The sequence below is a fragment of the Trifolium pratense genome, linkage group LG2 (assembly GCF_020283565.1).
Source record: "Trifolium pratense cultivar HEN17-A07 linkage group LG2, ARS_RC_1.1, whole genome shotgun sequence".
NCBI lineage: Eukaryota > Viridiplantae > Streptophyta > Magnoliopsida > Fabales > Fabaceae > Trifolium > Trifolium pratense.
In genome coordinates this window covers 13,435,332-13,454,621 of record NC_060060.1, presented here as the reverse complement: position 1 = coordinate 13,454,621, position 19,290 = coordinate 13,435,332, and the positions used below count along the sequence as shown (strand labels likewise).

The 19,290-nt window shown below is 32.9% G+C and overlaps 2 protein-coding genes across 3 annotated transcripts; one reads left to right on the top strand and one right to left on the bottom strand.

Annotated features, from left to right (window-relative positions):
* Nucleotides 1-133: 133 nt before the first annotated feature.
* LOC123910833 (probable methyltransferase-like protein 23) lies at nt 134-2,347 on the bottom strand. 2 transcript variants are annotated; one of them, XM_045962104.1, is made up of 7 exons: nt 2,169-2,347; nt 1,975-2,079; nt 1,789-1,875; nt 1,181-1,231; nt 892-985; nt 722-806; nt 134-605 (listed from the first exon to the last, which is right to left on the bottom strand). In XM_045962104.1, the coding sequence occupies exons 1-7, from the start codon at nt 2,277-2,279 to the stop codon at nt 449-451; spliced, it is 690 nt and encodes a 229-aa protein (XP_045818060.1). In that variant the 5' UTR covers nt 2,280-2,347; the 3' UTR covers nt 134-448. The 2 variants fall into 2 exon arrangements, with proteins under 2 accessions (XP_045818060.1, XP_045818061.1); XM_045962105.1 differs by having other exon boundaries at nt 892-934.
* Nucleotides 2,348-6,066: 3,719 nt separating this feature from the next.
* LOC123907865 (la-related protein 1C-like) lies at nt 6,067-11,547 on the top strand. The gene is made up of 6 exons (XM_045958286.1): nt 6,067-6,768; nt 7,275-7,767; nt 7,840-8,008; nt 8,102-8,192; nt 10,471-10,542; nt 10,904-11,547. The coding sequence occupies exons 1-6, from the start codon at nt 6,379-6,381 to the stop codon at nt 11,201-11,203; spliced, it is 1,515 nt and encodes a 504-aa protein (XP_045814242.1). The 5' UTR covers nt 6,067-6,378; the 3' UTR covers nt 11,204-11,547.
* Nucleotides 11,548-19,290: the final 7,743 nt, after the last annotated feature.

Here is a 19,290-nt window from a genome sequence, read left to right as displayed (position 1 = left end):
AAATAGTCATAAGGATTTTTAAGTATGACCATTTGACAACACACCAAATATCAACATCTAACCATCTATTCGGTTACTGTATAATAAAACCCCAAGTGATTCTTAATAGTAAATCAAATCAAGCCCGAACATAGTACGTAAAGCAGTTGAAATAAATACTGCTTGAAAATTGTTTCATGTGCGCAATCGCGATTCTACATCCAAAAAGTTTGCTAGTTGCTACCAGGTTTTAACATTAAGCAACATTAAAATAAAAAGGAAGCCTGTTTTTTCTTCATCAAATGTATAGCAAAGAAATACAATATCCATCTTAGGAGTTATTCCTTTAGGATGATCCTGTCCTGTTCTATTGCTCGATCATCATCAAGAAGTACAATATATATAGCAGCTGCAGTGTCATCTAAAAATACAAATACTACTAAATTTGATTATAAAGCTTTGAGGTACCTCAAGCATTATCTTTCGACATTAGAGCTATCTCTGCCAATTGGATGTTACCACTTATCTGAGAAGCCTTGAAGGATGGCAGAATAGAAAACCCATCAAGCAGCTTGAGACACTTCAAGCCCCATTTTTTCATCAAGAACTCAATAAGGTGATGCCCACTGCAAAAGATTCAGTAGCTAATTAAGAAAATATTATAAATATTATAAGATGCAGAAATTAGAGTTAAGATGAAATATCTTCACAATATCTGAGTGTCACACGGAATGAAAAGTACCTTCTATTGTGGTATGACGTTATAAAAGTTGATCCAGGTGAATTTCGGAGCAAGAATGTCACAGTGGCAAAGAGATCATCAAAAGCTAAATAATATAAAGATACAGTGTTTTAGTACATCAAACCTACAGAGAAAGGTAACAAATAACTGAAACAGAACCCATTTCTCACCATTTGAGTCATACAACACGTCAGCGCCCAAAATAATTGTAGGCTGTAAATCAAATATGGATGAATCCCAAACACCCCATGTCAGTCCTAGCACCTTTAAATAGAAACCAATACATTCATTCAGACAACACAGACAAACATGATACAAATAAAAACTTCAAAATCAGTTATTGTTTCTAACCACCTTTCAGAAAATCCACAATATATATTATATACAGTACACCCAGATACTAATATTAACATTGAAAGGCAAATTTTTCCAACGAGCTTCGTTGCAGTGATAGCTTACATTGCACTCAAGTTTATTCAAATCACAAACTCGTCTCATGTTGTCAAGCACCTGAAGTCAATAACAGGCAGCAGTCATTTGACAGATCTACTAGTTTCAGAATTCCCCCATTAAATAATCATATGATAAATACTACTAACTAAAATTGAAAAGCATTGTGTCATAATTGACAAAATCCATAAAACAGTTGGATTCAAAGCAACACTTGGTACATTTTTGGTAAACATACACCTTAATTAAACGCTTATTAAAAAGCTTGTCACACGTTGAGCAAGTGATTTTATAAATTTGTCGAAATGTAAGTACTAGAGTTAATACGCATACATACACTATCGGTGTAAAGTAGTTTTACACTGACATTCAACATGAACTCTCAATTTTGCCATGTCATATCACCACTTTTAAAATGTAGTAATCATCAAAATAAATAATGAATTTTCATCGATGTCAATGCAAAACTAATTTACACTGACAGTGTGTATCCTTTAAATCCTAAATGCCGATGATTATACAAACTAAATTAACCACCAAATTGTACAAACACGGCCTAATTTAAAACATATATCAATAAAAAACGGTAAGGAAAACACATAGTGATAGGGTATTACCTCTAATCTGCTGGAGTCATCGGTAAGAGTGACATTAGCACCAACTTTTGCAGCAACCAAACCAGGTAAGCAAGTTCCAGCACCAAGCTACAAGAATATATTACAAGAAAACGTAAACAATAAACTAACATATAATCACGAATTTCTTTAAAAATAAAATAAAATAAAACACACACACACACATACCTCAACAACGTTAGCTCCTGTGAATCGGTGCTTCTGTTGCCAAACATATTCGGCGAGAATTACAGCGCAAGGCCACACGTATAAACCGTAATCTTCCCTCATGTTCTGTGTTGAGAGTGTAGAATGAAAGAGTGTTTGTTAGTTTGAGATTTTGGAGTGATGAAATGAGAGTTTGAGAAATGGAAATTGAGCACCTCGATGATGGAGATGCAAAGAGTTTCAGAGTCGTCGTTGAAATTGTGCTGAGAAAACGTGCTCATGGTGACTGTGGTATCGGATTCTTCGTCCCGGTCATTTTCTTCCATTTCTCCCGCGGAAATAAAAAAAGGAATTTAGGTCAAATTCCAAAATGTTTCAGAGTGAATTTGTTCAAATCTCTCGTGTGCAATGCTTCCTTTTTTTTCTTTTTTTTTTCTTTCCTTTTTTATAATAAATACTCTATTAGGATAGAAATATAAGAAAAAAAATACTTTTTAGATTTATTGAATAAATATGGACTATAATTCAGATTATATACATTTGTTATTCAATTAATCTAAAAAAAATGCATTTTTGCTTATATTTATGTCTGAATGAAGTAAAAGAAAAACGAAAAAAAAAATCTAAAATATACTCATTCTCTAATTATTACAAGACCTTTTGAGATTTTTCTTTGTCCCTTTTTATAAGATTTCTTTCGATTTTTTAAGGGTATTAAATTTTTTTTTTACCAACATATACCCCTAATTATAGTGCATCTTTTTCTACAATCTTTATTTATTTTATTTTTTTTACAACCTTCAATGTTTATTAAATATACTAAAAAAAAAACATTAATTCATTCTCTTTCTTAAAGGATAAAGTTGTAAAAGCAATAACAATTATTAATAAATTCAATGCTACAATCAACTTTCTTATCTCCGTATTTTTCTCAAAATGGTCTTATGTTTAGAGACGGAGGTAGGATAACTTATCGATACTTTTTCAAATTTATGCTAATTCCCTCCGACCCAAAACTTTGATGTCTTTTATTTTTGTCCTGAAATTTGGTTCTTTTAAGAAATTATGGTATATAGGCCTTGAGGTATCTGCTCTGGCAGAAATAGCTCGAGGTTGTCGTGGGAGTGGTGAGCTCCGCTATCCCTAAACAAGGTATCATGTGTGGCCTATGTTCTCTATTGAGAGTGTGTGGCCTATGTTCTATGGCAGAAATAGGTCTTACACTCTTTCTATGATCGGGTCCATCGTTATTAGGTTCCTATATGTTGTATGTTGTTCTCGGTCAAATCTTCTAGGCATGATGGGCCCTTGTGATATTGAGGCGAGCTAAGCTCAAGTATTTTGGACAGATGAGGCTCATATAATAAAGGGCAAATTAATCCCATATGATTTTTTGGGATTCGCCGGTACAAATATTCAATCTAATTTATTTTTTAAAATTTAAAAGAAAAAAACAACAAAAAATTCATCAAAAAAATTAAAACCCTAATTGGGGTTTCAATCGCTCTCACTGTATTTTTGGTGTTTTTTAATCTTAAATAAAAAAGTCTTTAATTGTCATTAATTGCAACACAAACTGATATCTTATATGATGAAATCATGATCGTACTTCACGACTTGAAAATTTGTTGGGAAAAGGGTTAGAGGAGTGTTGTTTGTTATTCTGACTCACTTCAAATTGTCAATTTGGTATGGGAGGGTGTCTCCCTCCACCATAAGTTTGCTAATGAAACTCACAACATTATCATATGTTGAATAGAGATTGGAGCCTCGTAATTGAACACACTCTTCGAGAGGGTAATGTGCGTGCGGAGATGGGAGCCAACTCTAATGCTCCTCTTGTGAAGTTTGTAGAACCCCCAACCACCTTGGCTAGCATCCTTCTTGTTAATTCTTGGGGAGTTTTTTTTTTTTTTTTTTGAAATATTTTGGGGAGTAACTTTTGTCAGAGAGTAATCTCTTGATCTCTTCTTCTTCTTCTTCTTCCTTTTTTCCTCTCTTGTAACAATAAAAAATGAAAAATTTGGAAAAAAAATTGTGAGGAGCGTTACAATTTTGTATCGAACTCATGATGAGAAAAAATTAGGGAACAAATATTATTGATAAACTGAATAATAATGAATACAAACGACTTAATTTATACACGAGTCTATATAAAAAAAATAAGAAGATAGAAAAGATAACCAAGATAGTTTATTATAAAAGAACTTATTTTTTATCCCACCGGCACAAGTTGAATTGTATTTACTACATTTTTAGCTTAGAAAATAGTAATGAAAGTAAAAAAAATCACGGAAAAAGTGGGGTGTAAAGGTTCGAATTTCGGCCCCTACATATATAATGCAATGTCTCTATAATGCAATGTCGACTGACAACTATTTTTTTTTACTGTTATTTTTTTTTTTACAACCAAATATGACTATATTGTTTGTGGGTCGCAAAGAAATCAAACATATGACATCTTTATCATTCAATTCTCTATTCAGTATTCATCCACCAAATTATTTTATAACTCATTTACTTCAATTTTTTTAAAAAATTCCTAAAATAAAATATAATTTTTTTAAAAGCTCAAATAAACACACCATTATTCATCATCTTATGCATAATGCATGCTTATGAATAGTTTTTATAAAGCTACGATGACTTAAATGTGGAGTTGTGTCATCCCCTATGGATAGAAAAGTAGTGTACGTACCAATGTTTTTGCTAAGTTGGATTTATTCTTCTATTTTTTTTGCGAGTTGGATTCTTCTTCTCTCAATAGCTTGAAGATCATGGATTTCTCGTCTCTGTGTTCCACCCACTCATTGTGGATAATTTTTCTTTTGAGAGTGTAGTCTTTTCTTTTCCTACTTTTCACATGTAAAAAAACAATCTAAACAGTTTTATCTTTTACAATTATACTACACCCTCCAAAATAAAACAAACAAAAAAATTTCAACCTTTCTAAAAATATGATTAATTTTTTATATATATATTTAATTTAAATTTTAAATCAAATACATTCATTTTTTTTTGTGTGCCCCTATTCTAAATAATTGGTATTTTGTCCTAAAATTTATTTATTTATTTATAATAGGGAGACCGTTTTAGACAAATTACAAACGAATATGACAACTAAAAAATATTGGCAACATTCTGTCAGATAAGGTTCACACAACTCGGAGGTGGGTGACCGAGAATAATGGAACGCGTAGGTATAGAGAGCATAATTTGCAATTCAATCAGCAACTTGGTTTGCCTGTCTATAGATACGAGATATTTGAACTTGTAGTCCTTCATCTTAAGGCGATTGATGAGGAAGACAATGGCGACGCAATGATGAGATGAAGGACATCCTTTGTTGATCAAGGACACAACAATCGCTTAGTCTGACTCTAGAGAAACATAACGATGCCCTTACCCCACACCAGCTGAAGTGTAGTGAGGAACTTCCGCCATAAGTATTGTGCACGACTCTAAGTTTCGGGCCACTCCGTCAATCCATGCACCGGCGTCATATCTGATCACTCCACCGCATGCCGCCTTATGAATCATTTGGTTGACCATTCAATCAGTGTTACACTTGAGAAAATTTCGGACCTTATCTCATTTTTTTTATGATGTCACATTTTTATTTGTGAAATGACACATTTATTTTTATGATATGAACATTTAACGTAACGTAATAAATAGTGTCACGTTATAAATGAACAGATCATATCATAAAAAAATATAATAAACACTTCTGCATCACAATATGTTAGGAAAAAAACGCATCACAATTTGCATCTTAAATAGAAAGATCTTGCGTCAAAAAAAAAATAGAAAGATCATATAATATAAAAAAAATGAGAAAAATATCAGAATTCAGAAGAAAAAAATATTAAATTAAAAGACTAAAAAGATAAATTTTTGAAATGAAAGACAGCAATTTTATTGAAAATAAGAGACATCAATAAATACATTAAATAAGTCTTTTTATTTGGAGGGAGCCATTATTAAGAACTGTTGTTATTCAGCAAAAGAAACGGACACTTGTTTTTTTGAAGAGTGTATGAGTCAAAGTTCCGTAACACGTCACAACCAAGACTCCAACGTAGCAAAACCAGAGGGTATTTCCGTAAACTCATCCCTTCACGGTAAGAAAACCTCGCATCCAAAACGTTTCTTCAATCTTTCTTTCTAACGCATTCTTCTCTCCCAACACAAATAAAACAAACTTTTCTTCTCTTCTTCTTCTTCTTCTTCCTCCTCTCATTATTCTCTGCGATTCGATCGCACAATTTTTGGAACCCTAATCTACCACATTTCATTTCACAGTTCCATTTAAATCTCACAAATCACCCTAATCGATTCGAATCGAATCAAATCTTCGTTCATAACGTTGATCATTTCATTTTCTCATAGTTAGTTCTTCGCCCTAAAGATTCGCTGTTATCGATGGCTATGATCGGTAACCATTCCTCTGATAACATCCAATCGCGTCGCGTTCCTGTCTCTTCGCCGTGGAATCAAGTAGTTCGCGGCGAATCGGAGTCCGTTGTTACTGTTTCTTCATCGGTGGAGATTTTTCCGTCTGAAACTTTACCGGTTGATGATTCTAGCTCGGTTTCTGAGAGTTTTGATAACGGTGGTGACCGCAATGACGGTACTGGACCTAATGGTAAGAGACCTGTTTGGAATAAGCCTTCTGCTAATGGCGTAGCTTCGGAGGTTCGACCGGTTATGGATGCACAGTCTTGGCCAGCGTTGTCTGAGTCTGCTAGAGGTGCTGTGAAATCGGAGTCATCTAAGGGTTTGTTAGATGGATCTTCGGTTCCTCAATCGCAGGTTTGTTTCTGTTGCGATTCACTATAGTATTTCAGTTGTTGCAATTTATAATACCTGCAATTTCAATAATTCTGATTTGTTAGAGATGATTATTTCTGTAGCGTTGTTGAATTGATTTTTTATATGTTCTCAATGGTTGAAATTAATTTCACTGATGATATCATGCAAAATGAAGTTTGAAGTATATTTCAGTAGATTAGGAAGATGGATACGCCTTTAGGTTGTGTACTTCACAGCGAAGTTCACTTTTCTTATTTTTCTCACTGAACAATTTGGAAAATGCAAGTACATTTTTGGTCTGAATTTATGGAAAATGGCCACATCATATTTAGTATGTGATGTGGGAATATTGTTAGATCGAATTGATGTGTCATCGCAAACAGATGGATTGTGAAATGCTCTCATTTTTCACTTTGTTGGAATATTCATATAGGCTGTTTGTTTTTTAGTTTTTGTTTTATATATATGCACAACAATATTGCTATTGTTTTAAGTGCCGATTATAGGGTATGGAAAGCACACCTTCTTCCTCTTCACAAAAACAAGTCGGAGGAGATAATGTACATGTAAATGTAAACAATGTGGCACCAACTCGCCAGAAACCAATCAAACACAACAGTTCAAATGTATCTTCTAGTGGGGGCCACACTCAACAGTCTGCACCCCAAGTTTCAATAGCTGCAACGGGATCTCACAACTCTTCTTCCAAAGACCATACACAGAGAAGTGGGTTTGTGTCAAATGATCATTCACATCAGCGTAATTCATTTAGAAATCGTAATGGTGGTCCACATCAGCGTGGTGATGGTTCTAACCATCATAACTATGGGAACAGGCGTGATCAAGACTGGAACAATCGTCGAAATTTCAATGGCAGAGATATGCATGTGCCGCCAAGAGTTTCTCCAAGAATTATAAGGCCATCTATGCCTCCTAATTCTCCACAATTTATTCATCCACCACCATTGCGGCCTTATGGTGGCCACATGGGATTCCATGGTATGTTGTATTAATGTCAAGATGATTTCTTTCAGGATATGGATATTCTCTGATGACTTTATTCATTTTCAGAACTTGCACCTCCAGTGGTATTTGTCGCAGCTCCACCTCCACCTCCACCCCTGGATCCACTAAGGGGTGTTCCCTTTGTGCCACCGATGCCACACCATGCCCTTTATTATGCAGGGCCAGACCCCCAGTTGCACAGTAAGATAGTCAGCCAGATTGATTACTATTTTAGGTACTGCTTCTATTTTGGTCTGTCAATTTTAGCATCGCCTTTTTATTGGCTCAGAAAGTGACTGTTAACAATAACCCAACTTCTCTATTGCAGTAATGAAAATTTAGTTAAAGATATATTCTTGCGGCAGAACATGGATGACCAGGGCTGGGTTCCAATAAAACTAATTGCAGGCTTCAAAAAAGTGAGTAGTTTAGGGTATATGATTGCTTGTATGTGTGTGTGAGAGAGAGAGGTGAGAATGTGTTATTCGTTTTTTTTTTTTACAGCTGACTCATAACACACACACACACACACACAAGTATGCGCTTTTAGTTTTACTTTCATAGTTATAGTTATACTACCGCTGAAGTAGAAGGAATAGTTTTATTTGATCATCTTCAACCTTTTAATGAAAGCCACATATTTACTAATTTTGGCGCTTTTTGGAAAGGATTGGGTCATGACTGATTGTTTGCATATGCAGTGTTTTTATATTGATAAATACTGTGTTATAATTTGTTTTGCTTGTTCTATGGCAATCCAGCATGACATTGGTGTTAGCTCGTGTTATCTCCCCATGAACCGGATTCTCTGCCTTTATGGCGAGAAAGGTACAATACCTTTCAATGAATGTCAGCCGTTTGATCAATTGGATGCACCAGATCTTGCCACACATCAGTTTTTTTAATTTATTTTAAAAAACACATAATAGTACAAATCCCTCTAACTTCCACCGTCAGTCCACTGTCGATCCGCCTTCCACCGTTGAACAGCCACCCGTTGTTGCTGCCATCGACCCACCCAAAAATTAAAATGGGAGTTGCGACCCATGCTTCCATGTCGCCCCGGCAAACCTCTTTCCATCTCAGATCGAATTTGTCTTTCTTGTTGGCTTGTTGCAGTTTGTCTTTTAGTTCCTATTGATGCATTAATAGAGGTGCTCAAGAAAGAAGGTTTGAATGGAGTCTGACTTTTATGTGGAATTCCAATGCTTTCTTTGCTTCAAGTTGGAATGTGCAGCATATACACGGAGGTAACGGTGGTGAGAATGTGGCCACGGGGGTCGAGGCAGAAGCTGTTATCGGAGTTGATGACGGTGGTCATGTGACGGGTTGCTTGGACAACGGCATCTGGTTAAGGGTACCAGAAGGAAATGCTTCTCATCGTGCAGTTTCAATTTTTGAGCGAAAGTTAAGGACACGTGGCACTATATGTGACATGATTGATCTGATGGTTCATGAAGATCTAAAGTTACCAAGCCTTTGGCGCGTTAAAGTCTGACAATCCTCATCCTGTCTCCCCATGGCTGCAGAGTACCTGTCATATTGCCAAAGCTAGCATCCTACCCTATACTATATCAAATTGTCCGAGGAATTACGCTAGTATTTCTCCAAATTTTGGTGGATTGATGTTATGGTTTTTTATATTTTTTTATTTTTGGTAAATGTCTTTACTTTTTCTGTTATCCTACCTTTGCTTTCTATAATATTGCAGTTCTCTTTAAGGAGCTTGGGCTCTAGTTGTGGTTAGTTATGTTGTGTATCACTAAATTAAACTAGGAAAACAAAAAAGTTGCTTTTAGTGTCTTGAGGAAAGTTTATAGATTTCTTTTCTGGAAAATTTTAAAAGGCAAGGCTAGGTCCTGAATTTATATATTTTTTTTAAACAATTGCACAAGTATTTCACTTAAAATGACATTTTTTCTGTAATCCATAACCTGTTTGAACCTCAGTAAGATGAAAACGTGAAACATCGCCTGCTGGGCATTATACGTTTGCTTGGCCTTCTGCCACTGGTGCCTTTTTCTCAGGCTTCCTTCACTGGAAAAGCATGGGTTTGATAGTTAATTATAACCATACATGAATGTATGCACAATGAACCATATCAGAAGAAAAATAAAAAGCTATTAAAAAGGATATGAAGTTTAATCCTTTTAATTTTCTCTTTTTAATTATTTTTTCTCTTGGATTTGTAATTATTTTATTTTTAGCATATCAAGTATTACTACGGTCATTATTATTATTGGTACTACTATCACCTCATAACAGCTAAAGTAGCTCATATAATGGATACAATCATTGATGTGGTTGTGATATTATGGTTATTGATGTTGATCAATGTATTTTTGATTACATGTAATTGCCTTTAAAACATGCAAAATTGTATGTTCTGGTGTACACAGAAATTTATCTACTGAATTATTTACCATCATATTTATGGTCGTAGCTGGAGAGACGGGGTTGGATATATGAATTTGTGTGGCTATGTTTGTAATACTTGTTTCAGTTTTCATGTTTGTTTGAACTTATAGTGTTGACTATTTTGTGATTGACCACATCATATATCATTTAAATTTTGTACTGTGCTGTTTTTCAAACCCATCTTGTTTTGGTTACATCTTAACTGTCTTTAAAATTCTTCTATTTGGATGTGAGTTGTAGCATTATATTTTAATTAATGAAAATATTTCCATCTGCCAGGTCAAGGATTTGACTGAAAATATCCAGCTTATAATAGATGTAATTCAAACTTCATCTGCTGTTGAAGTGCAGGTATTTTTCTGAATCTTCAGAAGAAATTTTAGTTTATTACTTAAATGGATACACAATTTCAGTTGGAATATTGAATAAATATGATAATTCTCATTTTCCTTGAATGGATACACAATTTATTGAAACTGTTGTTTTGAATTTAATTCCCTCGCTTTTGAATTTCATTCTTTCCCATTTTCATTCTTTTACCACTTTTTCTTTCTGAATCTTGCATTGGAGATTTGTGTTTATAATTTGAATGGAGATATTGTTGCATTGGAATATCTAGTATAAAGAATTTACTAGACTAATCAAATTTTCCTGTTCTATCAATTTGAACCTTTTGTTTTGATTTTCTGTTATTTCTTTATTTATATTATAGGGAGACAGAATAAGGAGGCAAAATGATTGGGAGAAATGGATCTTGCCTCCCCCTGTTCAGTTTACCAACGTTCAAACACATCGAGTATTGAATCATGATGTACTGGCAGAACAAGTGCACAATATTGCTCTGGAGAAAACTATCTATGATGGTGCAGGAGGACCAGTTGTTGTACCAAATAATGCAGAACATAAACCTGCATTTGGGGATTTGAATACTCCATTACATCTCTCCACTAGCGAAAGTACTGGTCAAGTTGGTCTTCATGGCTCAGATCACTCTATTTCAATGAGAAATTAGAGCTGCAAATGTGCTTCGGCACTTTGTTTTTTCGTTTTTTTGGAGAGCGCTTAAGAGTTGAGGAGGAAACTGGAGGCAGGTATCTAAAAATTATCTCAGTTTTTACATGTGGCACAATGGGAAATAATATCACGAGACATTTAGGATAGCATTATTGAGGAACGGGAAGAAAAATCCTATTACTAAACAGAAAACTGGACTAAATGGTAACTTCAACCCCCTCCCCCTAAAAAATGAAAGAAAAAAAAACATTTTATTTTTGGATGCTGTGGACAGTGGACCTAGTGACATGACTGTTGTGTTTCCGTGTATTTATCGGATATATATTTATGTTCTTAGCCTTAGAGGGTGGTCTTGTTTGCTTGAATACGACGCAGAACTTTGCCTTTTTTTTGATTTCCGACTGCCCCTCAGCTGCTTTTTAAAATCTGGGGTCAGCTTCCTACCAGTTTTAGGAGCTCTTTATTATTAGCTTATGGGTGATGTATGTTGAATGTGTCTGATGATAGCCACCCAATGCCACCGAGGGAAGAGGAAAACGACTTTCTGATGGCTGAGATTGTCCTAGGACCACATTAAAGAACGCTTGCTTGATGTCCCTTGCAATATCCTGTCATTTTCATGTCCGGAATGACATTTATGTTTATTGCTTTTTTCAGTTTTCATGTTTGTTTGAACTCAAATGTGTGGTTTTTTAGAACTTAAGACGAATTATACAGGTTACAAGATGTGCATGGTGGATATTACTTTTCTATCACCTGAAGTTGCATGGAACCTGAATTTATATTCTGATATTTCGCTACTTTCTATTTCACCTTCATAACTTTCTCCCATACATGGTATTGATGCAATTTGTTTATTCTGTTTGAGGGATATGAATTGTTTTAAACTTCATAACCTCGTATATATGTAGCATCTATTCTACTAAAACAGCTAATGAATAATAGTCAAAATAAAAAAGCTAATGAAAACATCGTTTGAAACATTCGACAGACATGTTTTAAATGTAATGATATTTTAATTTAGTCAAAATCAATGTCACATTATAAAGGAAACTCCAAAGTTAACTATGAATAAATACTAATTTTTGTCAAAATTAAATTTACACTAGAATTACAAGATATTTCAAAATTAACCGCCATTTTTAGTTGGGCATTTATTTTACTAGATAAATTTGCCCTAAAGGGCCTGCCCTAAAGGGCCTGTTTGGTGCGCAGGATATGATAGCAATGGGATATGATAAGAAATCGGATAAGGATAGGATATGATAGTAATAGGATAACACTATCTTATCAGCAAAATTGAAGGAATGGATCTGTAGAAATCGAAACCCCAAATTAAATTCAGCAAAATTCAGCAAATTAAACAATTTTTCTTCTATTACTGTGATTAAACAATTGTTCTCTTACGGTGTTTCAATTGAAATTCCAAAGAAATTCAGCAAAACTAATACATGGAGGGATCTGTAGAAAGAAAAATGAAGCAAAGAGAATTAGGGACAATAAAAAATAGGAATAGAAACCAAAATAACATGAGAGAACGTGGAGAGAAGGGGGAGAGAGAGCAGCGGCGGTAGAGAGAGGTGGACTGTTGGAGCATAAAGCGTGTGAGATTAGAAGAATATAAGGCGTGAAAATTTTATCCTGTTGGTAACCCACCAAAAATTAAGGATAAGAATAACAAAGGATGAATAGGATAGGATTAGAAATAGGATTAATTTATCCTTTCCTATTGGTTCACCAAACAACAGATTTAAGTAGGATAGGATAGTGCTATCATATCCTGTCTCCTTATCATGTGCACCAAACGAGCCCTAAATGTCTTTTTAATTTATTTTTTTTGTTAAACGTCTTTTTAAAATTTAAATTTTCAAAATAGTGAATATTATTAAAAGTAAAATTGACAACAATTTAGATAACATATATCTATTCCGTAATTTAAATAGAACTGCGAAATTAATTTACTTTTGAACTTTTGATAGGAAAGTTTTTTTATTTTGAAAGAACTAAAATTAACTATCAATTCCGTGGCAGTTGGGTTTCCTAGTTTATTCTTCATGGTAATAGTAGCTTCGCAGAATTAGTGGCATCAACCACATGGAATGGAATGTTGCTTGTGCAAAATAAAAGCTACTTTGATGGAGTTGACATGCTTTAACAGGGACACCATCAACAAATATACTGCTATTTTGAAGGAGTACCAACAACTTCACACTAACCCCAACCCAACTCCCAAATTGGAATTGAAAACTTCAACGGAAGAACCCTAATCCAATATGGAAACCTCCTATGGATTTTGAAATGTTAATTGTGATGCCTCCTATCTTTTGACAGAGCTACTTTTGCCACCCTACTGGTTACTTGCGCGCACTATTTTTACACATCCGCGACTTAAGTAGCGGATGTGTAAAATAGGGCGTTTTGGGGAAAAAATGTCGTCCGCTACTTAAGTTGCGGACGGTGTTTGAGTAACCAATAGGGCGGCAAAAGTAACTCCCATCTTTTGATTGCCAATGGGGCTTTGGTCTCGTTGTTAAGAAGGTAATCATTACTACCACAACGGAGCCCTGTGATTGTTGAATGCATGATCAAGATTCAAGGCATTGTTAGCGCTATTATTATTCGATTCGAAGGTTCTCCAAGTTATATTGGGGAATAGTTGTTTTTCAATGTGTTGCGCAGTTAGATCTTTTTGCCTAACTCTATCAATGTTGTGGCAATCAGAAGTGTAATTGAGCGGACATGGATTTAATGCAGTCACTGTGATGTAGTCAATGCATCACAGTCATCTGATTAAAATCAAACAGCTTATATTTAATTTGAGTTAAAGTATAAAAATTTTGGTCTTTAAATATACACCACTAGATCTAGATCGAATGGTTATGCTTTCACTGACTGCACATGCAGTCATGGGTGCTGAATGCACCCAATCCAGGTCCATAATTGTGCTGCTCATGGCCTTGTCATATTGCCCATGACTATGCCCAACTTTGATTGGACAATTTCTTCTAGAAAAATTCTCTTCCCTCCATGACTCTCTTTTTCTCTCCAAATTTTTAAGGCAAAAAAAATTGGAAAATGTGTTCCAAAGTTGTTATTCAAAGGCTAAAATATAAATTCGGGGAAAAAAAAGTCATTGGGGGGAGGGGGCGAGAAGCCATGTTTCTCCTATGTAATTTGGTTTTTCTCTTCTTTGAGTGAAGGATAGAGTCTTGGTCAAATAACTTTCTGTGTTCTAAATAAAATTATTTTTTTAAACTTGGTATTCAGCCTTTAGACCGACTAATATAAGGGACCAATCTCACCGCCCAATTGCGAGAGCCCCATTTAAAGCCAGCATATTTTTTTTTTGCTCTGTATAGACTTAACCCACCGAAATTGCACTAGGGGGAATTGAACCTGAGACCTTGAGAGAAGCATACTCCAAGGACCCAAGTCAACACCACTAGACTAACTCCAAGTGGGTTTCTAAATAAAATCACTTAATTAAATGTTTTTAGTCATATACTTAATGGGTTTGTGTTTGCTCCATTTACTACATTTTTTACCTGTATAATTTGATTAATTTTTGCTTATATTTTATTTTAAATTGAGGCTTATATTTTAATTCAAATTCAAATGGAGTAATGTAAAAAGCACAATTCATTCTTATGGAGTATAAAGTTAATGAAAGCTAATGGGATTACGAGTTTCTTTTATCTGTGTGTTTTTAGTCACACAAAAGTTAAACAATATACTCCATCTGTTCCAAAATAAATGACGTAGTTGACCACCTTCATTTTTGCCAATGCACAACATTAATTATTAATATCTTAAATTATCTTTTTTTTTTACGGAATCTTAAATTATCTATTATTAAAAATTATAAAAATGATATATTTTGAAAATACTCATCGAACAACATCTCATATGTTAATATTCGCATATACATATTAGTAAAAAAAAATACAGTCAAAGATCATATAAATAGTAGACAAAGTCAAAAATATGTAATTTATTTTGGACGGAAAGATTATTTGATATTGTGTAAATACAATACGGATATGAGTGGTGTTGGAACTTGGAACCAATATGAGATAAAATAATATAAAAATCATATTTACATAATGTTGAAGTCGATTTTTTTTTTTAGTTGTAAAAATATATTTATATACATAAGATAATTACATTTGAATAAAAGGTAAACATGCAATAAGTTGTGCCGTTACTCCTTTTTTAATGGCAAAACCAATTGTCTTAAACATTTTTGTGCTACTTAATTATGAATGTTGAAGGTAGTGAAGAGATTGGAGTTTCAACCCCAATCATAACGTTCAACCTAATAATTTTAACATTTTTACCCGTTAAACTATCATTTGTGAACGTTGTCCAATTTATTTTTATCTAAATCATATTTAGATATGAATAATACTTTATACCATTAATTATCTTTGTGACTTTGTCATTGAAAAAATAAATACATCTATTTCTTATGTTATTCCAATAATATTTTTAAAGTGTTGTCTGAATCACATATCAAGAGAAAAAATAATATACATTAACAATGTAAAATAATTTATCACTTTTAATTAATCAAAACTTTGTTTTTCGTCATATCATCCAATTTAACTCCACTTTTTTATATGACATGGTAGAAAATTAAATCATTCATATACATTGTAAAATTAATTTACAATATGTGTTCTTTACAATATGTATTATGTGTTCTTTATTACAATATGTGTTCTTTAAACTCTTGAAATACAGTACCTTTCTTTAAAAAAAAAAAAAAACTCTTGAAATATCGAATTGACACGAGGATCTTTTTTCTGCATGTCCAAACAAAAACACATTACAAATCATAGTCAAATATTAACAAAGGAAAATTTGAAGTATTTATTTTCCAGATCAGTCCACAATTTCGTACAGACAATCGTCCGAAAGAGAAAAACAATTTTGGTACGGGCATAGTGCTAAAAAATAATGGTGGTCAAGATGGAAATAAACTACGATTTCAAACCAAATTCCATATCCCAAGGAAGAATTTCTCTAAACCATATTCTAAATCAGATAAAAAATATAAAAAAAAAAACTCAAAATCCGAAATTGAAAATATCATAGCTGAATATAGAATCATATCTACTCCCTCCGGTCATATCTATAAGAAACATTTAACTTTTTAGATTCATTGTAGAATTGATAGGACCATAGGAATTATTGTTTTATTAAAATAGTCAAGTCGATTAATAAAGTCGGTGAACTCATTCAAATTGACACAAGAGAGAATCAAACCTGAAACCTTGAAGATGAGAATACTCTCACATCTCAAATCAATATACCACTAGACCAACCAAGTGGGTTATGATACTCCTGCAACTAATTCTTGTTGAACTTCTAATTTAGTTAGTAGTTAAAAAGTATCAAGTTAGTTAAAGGAATTGTTTTGTTAATTTTTGGTTTGTATTTTCTCTGTCTAATATTATAAGACTCTTTTTATAAAAAATAAAATAAAATATATCACTAAAAATAAGATCTTCTATAAATTTCTATATACATTTATTATTATTTTTTAAAATATATTTAATATCACCAATTTGCATTGAATATAAAAAATTAACATTAAATAATTGGTAATTTAGTAATAGTACAAATTTATTATTTTAATAATTTTTTTTTGTGTAAAAAAAAACTTTTTTTTGACACAAATTTTAATAACTTTTTTAATATCCGTGAATTTTGATAAATGTTCGTATATTTAGAAATGGAGGGGGTAATAGTTACGTATGAGAATACTATAAATGTAAATTAAGTGGTGTGCATCCATGAAGGCTATGCTTGGAGATTTGGATTCCCGGCTGTCAAAAAGTGACTCCAGGTGAATCTCAACCACCTATTTTATTTATGTTTTTTATTTATTTGATGAGTATTAAATCTGGACTATTAAATGGTGTGAATGTATGACTGCATGGTGAAAATAAATGCACTCAATCCATTTCCCTATACTTGGAGCTCAATATGTCTTTGAAGTGGTATAAGGCGTGGGTACAAGAACATGGTGAGAATCTAACGGATGGACCACAATGTTAAAAGAATTTAAAGAAGAATGATTGTTTTCACAAGCCAAAATAAATTTAAAAGAATTTATTTTGGTACTTTAAGCACCGTCGATTGTTTTCACAAGCCAAAACAAATTTTTTTAGCAATGTGTTTCGTCTTTTCACAATACTTTGTAAAAACTTCGCAAAAGGTTATTCATCAAAAAAATTCTTCAAGTTAAACATGCTTAATGAAAGAGTTTGTTTGATATGTATTATAATATTAAAATATTCATTGTATCATGATTAATATCGAGAAAGGATTCTACTCTCAAAAAAAAATTTGAGAAAGGATCCTCTCCAGTCCAAATTTCACTGGATGTGGTCCAGTTTGATCTCCACCTTTCAATTTTTTTTTTATTTGAGTGAACAATGCACAACAAAAAAAGATTGGATGGCTGAAATGTAACGTGAGGTAAATTTAATGAGAGGTTCTACTCTTATTAATATCTTATATATTTAGTTACACTTTTATGCATATCGAATAGTTATTATGCTGATGAGTCAACTATGACTCAACACTCTTGTAATACATACCATTCATGTATAATGAGAATGCAAGACCACAATTCTAGTAGTAGGCCATTGAAAAAAAAAAATGAATCTTATTAAAATGTGTATTTTCAAGTTTCAATTCATTCATATAAAAGTCATCCTTCAATTAGAGTCTGATATACTGGCGTAGCATCATGATCTCTCTCATTCTAGTATGAATTTGATTTATTCATATGTTTGTCATAGAGTCTCTATACCTGTAACTATTTCAAAAGCCAATTATTGAACAAGGTTTCTGCATTGACAATTACTAGCTATCATCTCTTTCAACATGCGTTTAGTCATTTAACTAACATCTTTAAGACATTTGTTAACAAAATTTGTAGTTGAAACACAAATTTAGATTCACCATAATAAATATATTACACAATTTTACGCATTAATCAATCTCAAGCCTAAATTTACGATCAAATAGTTTATATTTTAAACAAAATTTTATAATATAAAATAATCTCAACTGCCGATCACAAATAAGATGGCTAGAATTTGTTACACCAGAGTATGATATAATTATGGAAAATCCAATTTCTTGGAACACCATGTCCATGTCCTTCAATAGTACTGCCAAATTGGCAATCACCAACTGCTAAGACCATATACAATGGTTGAATTTGCTGGTGTTGAATGAGTGTTGAGAGGTGTTGAATGATTGAAAATGATGTGGAGGAGAGAAGTGTTGAAAATTTTCAACTGTGTTGAATGCTGTCGCGGAGGACACGTGGCATGTTCTGGTTCGCGCAAATTGGCGCGTGTAACCCACTCGCCGACAGGGCGCGTGAACATGAGAGGGACGCGGAGAGAGAATCCTGAGCGGGACACATGGCTTAATCTGATTGGTTCGCTGGATTTTTATCACATTAAATGTTTAAACTCAATTATTTCATAGCAAATTAATTTTTTATTTTTTTACCAAAATTCATGATTTTTTTTTTCTATAAATAAAGACTTGGTTCATTTGATTTGGACACAGAAGAAAAAAACGAATTTTTTCACTATAATAATCTTATTATTATCTTCCTATTAGTGTTAATCTTGAAATATTAGTCTTTTTTTTAAGTGAAATGGATCTCAATAATCACTTCAACAACACCCAAAATTCTTCTAATCATCCCAACAATTATCAAAATCCAAATCAATTTTTCAACCAACATCCTCAAAACATACATAATGTTGCTTGTTTGTTGTATTGCATTTCAAATTATTTGTATCGTACTAATTACGTTACTTGTGTGTTGTATTTTAAATTAAGTTAAAATGATTTATATCGTATAAATTATTTAAATAAATTTTGTTTTTATTAAAAAAAACTAAAAAACAAATTGTGTGTTTATTATTTTAATTTAATTTTAATCGATAATTGTAATTTTATGTAATCATAAAATCAAAAATATAAATTTAAATAAGAATATGAAATAAAAAGTGGTGGGGTAGAGTGTTGAATGAAAAAACTATTCGAGAG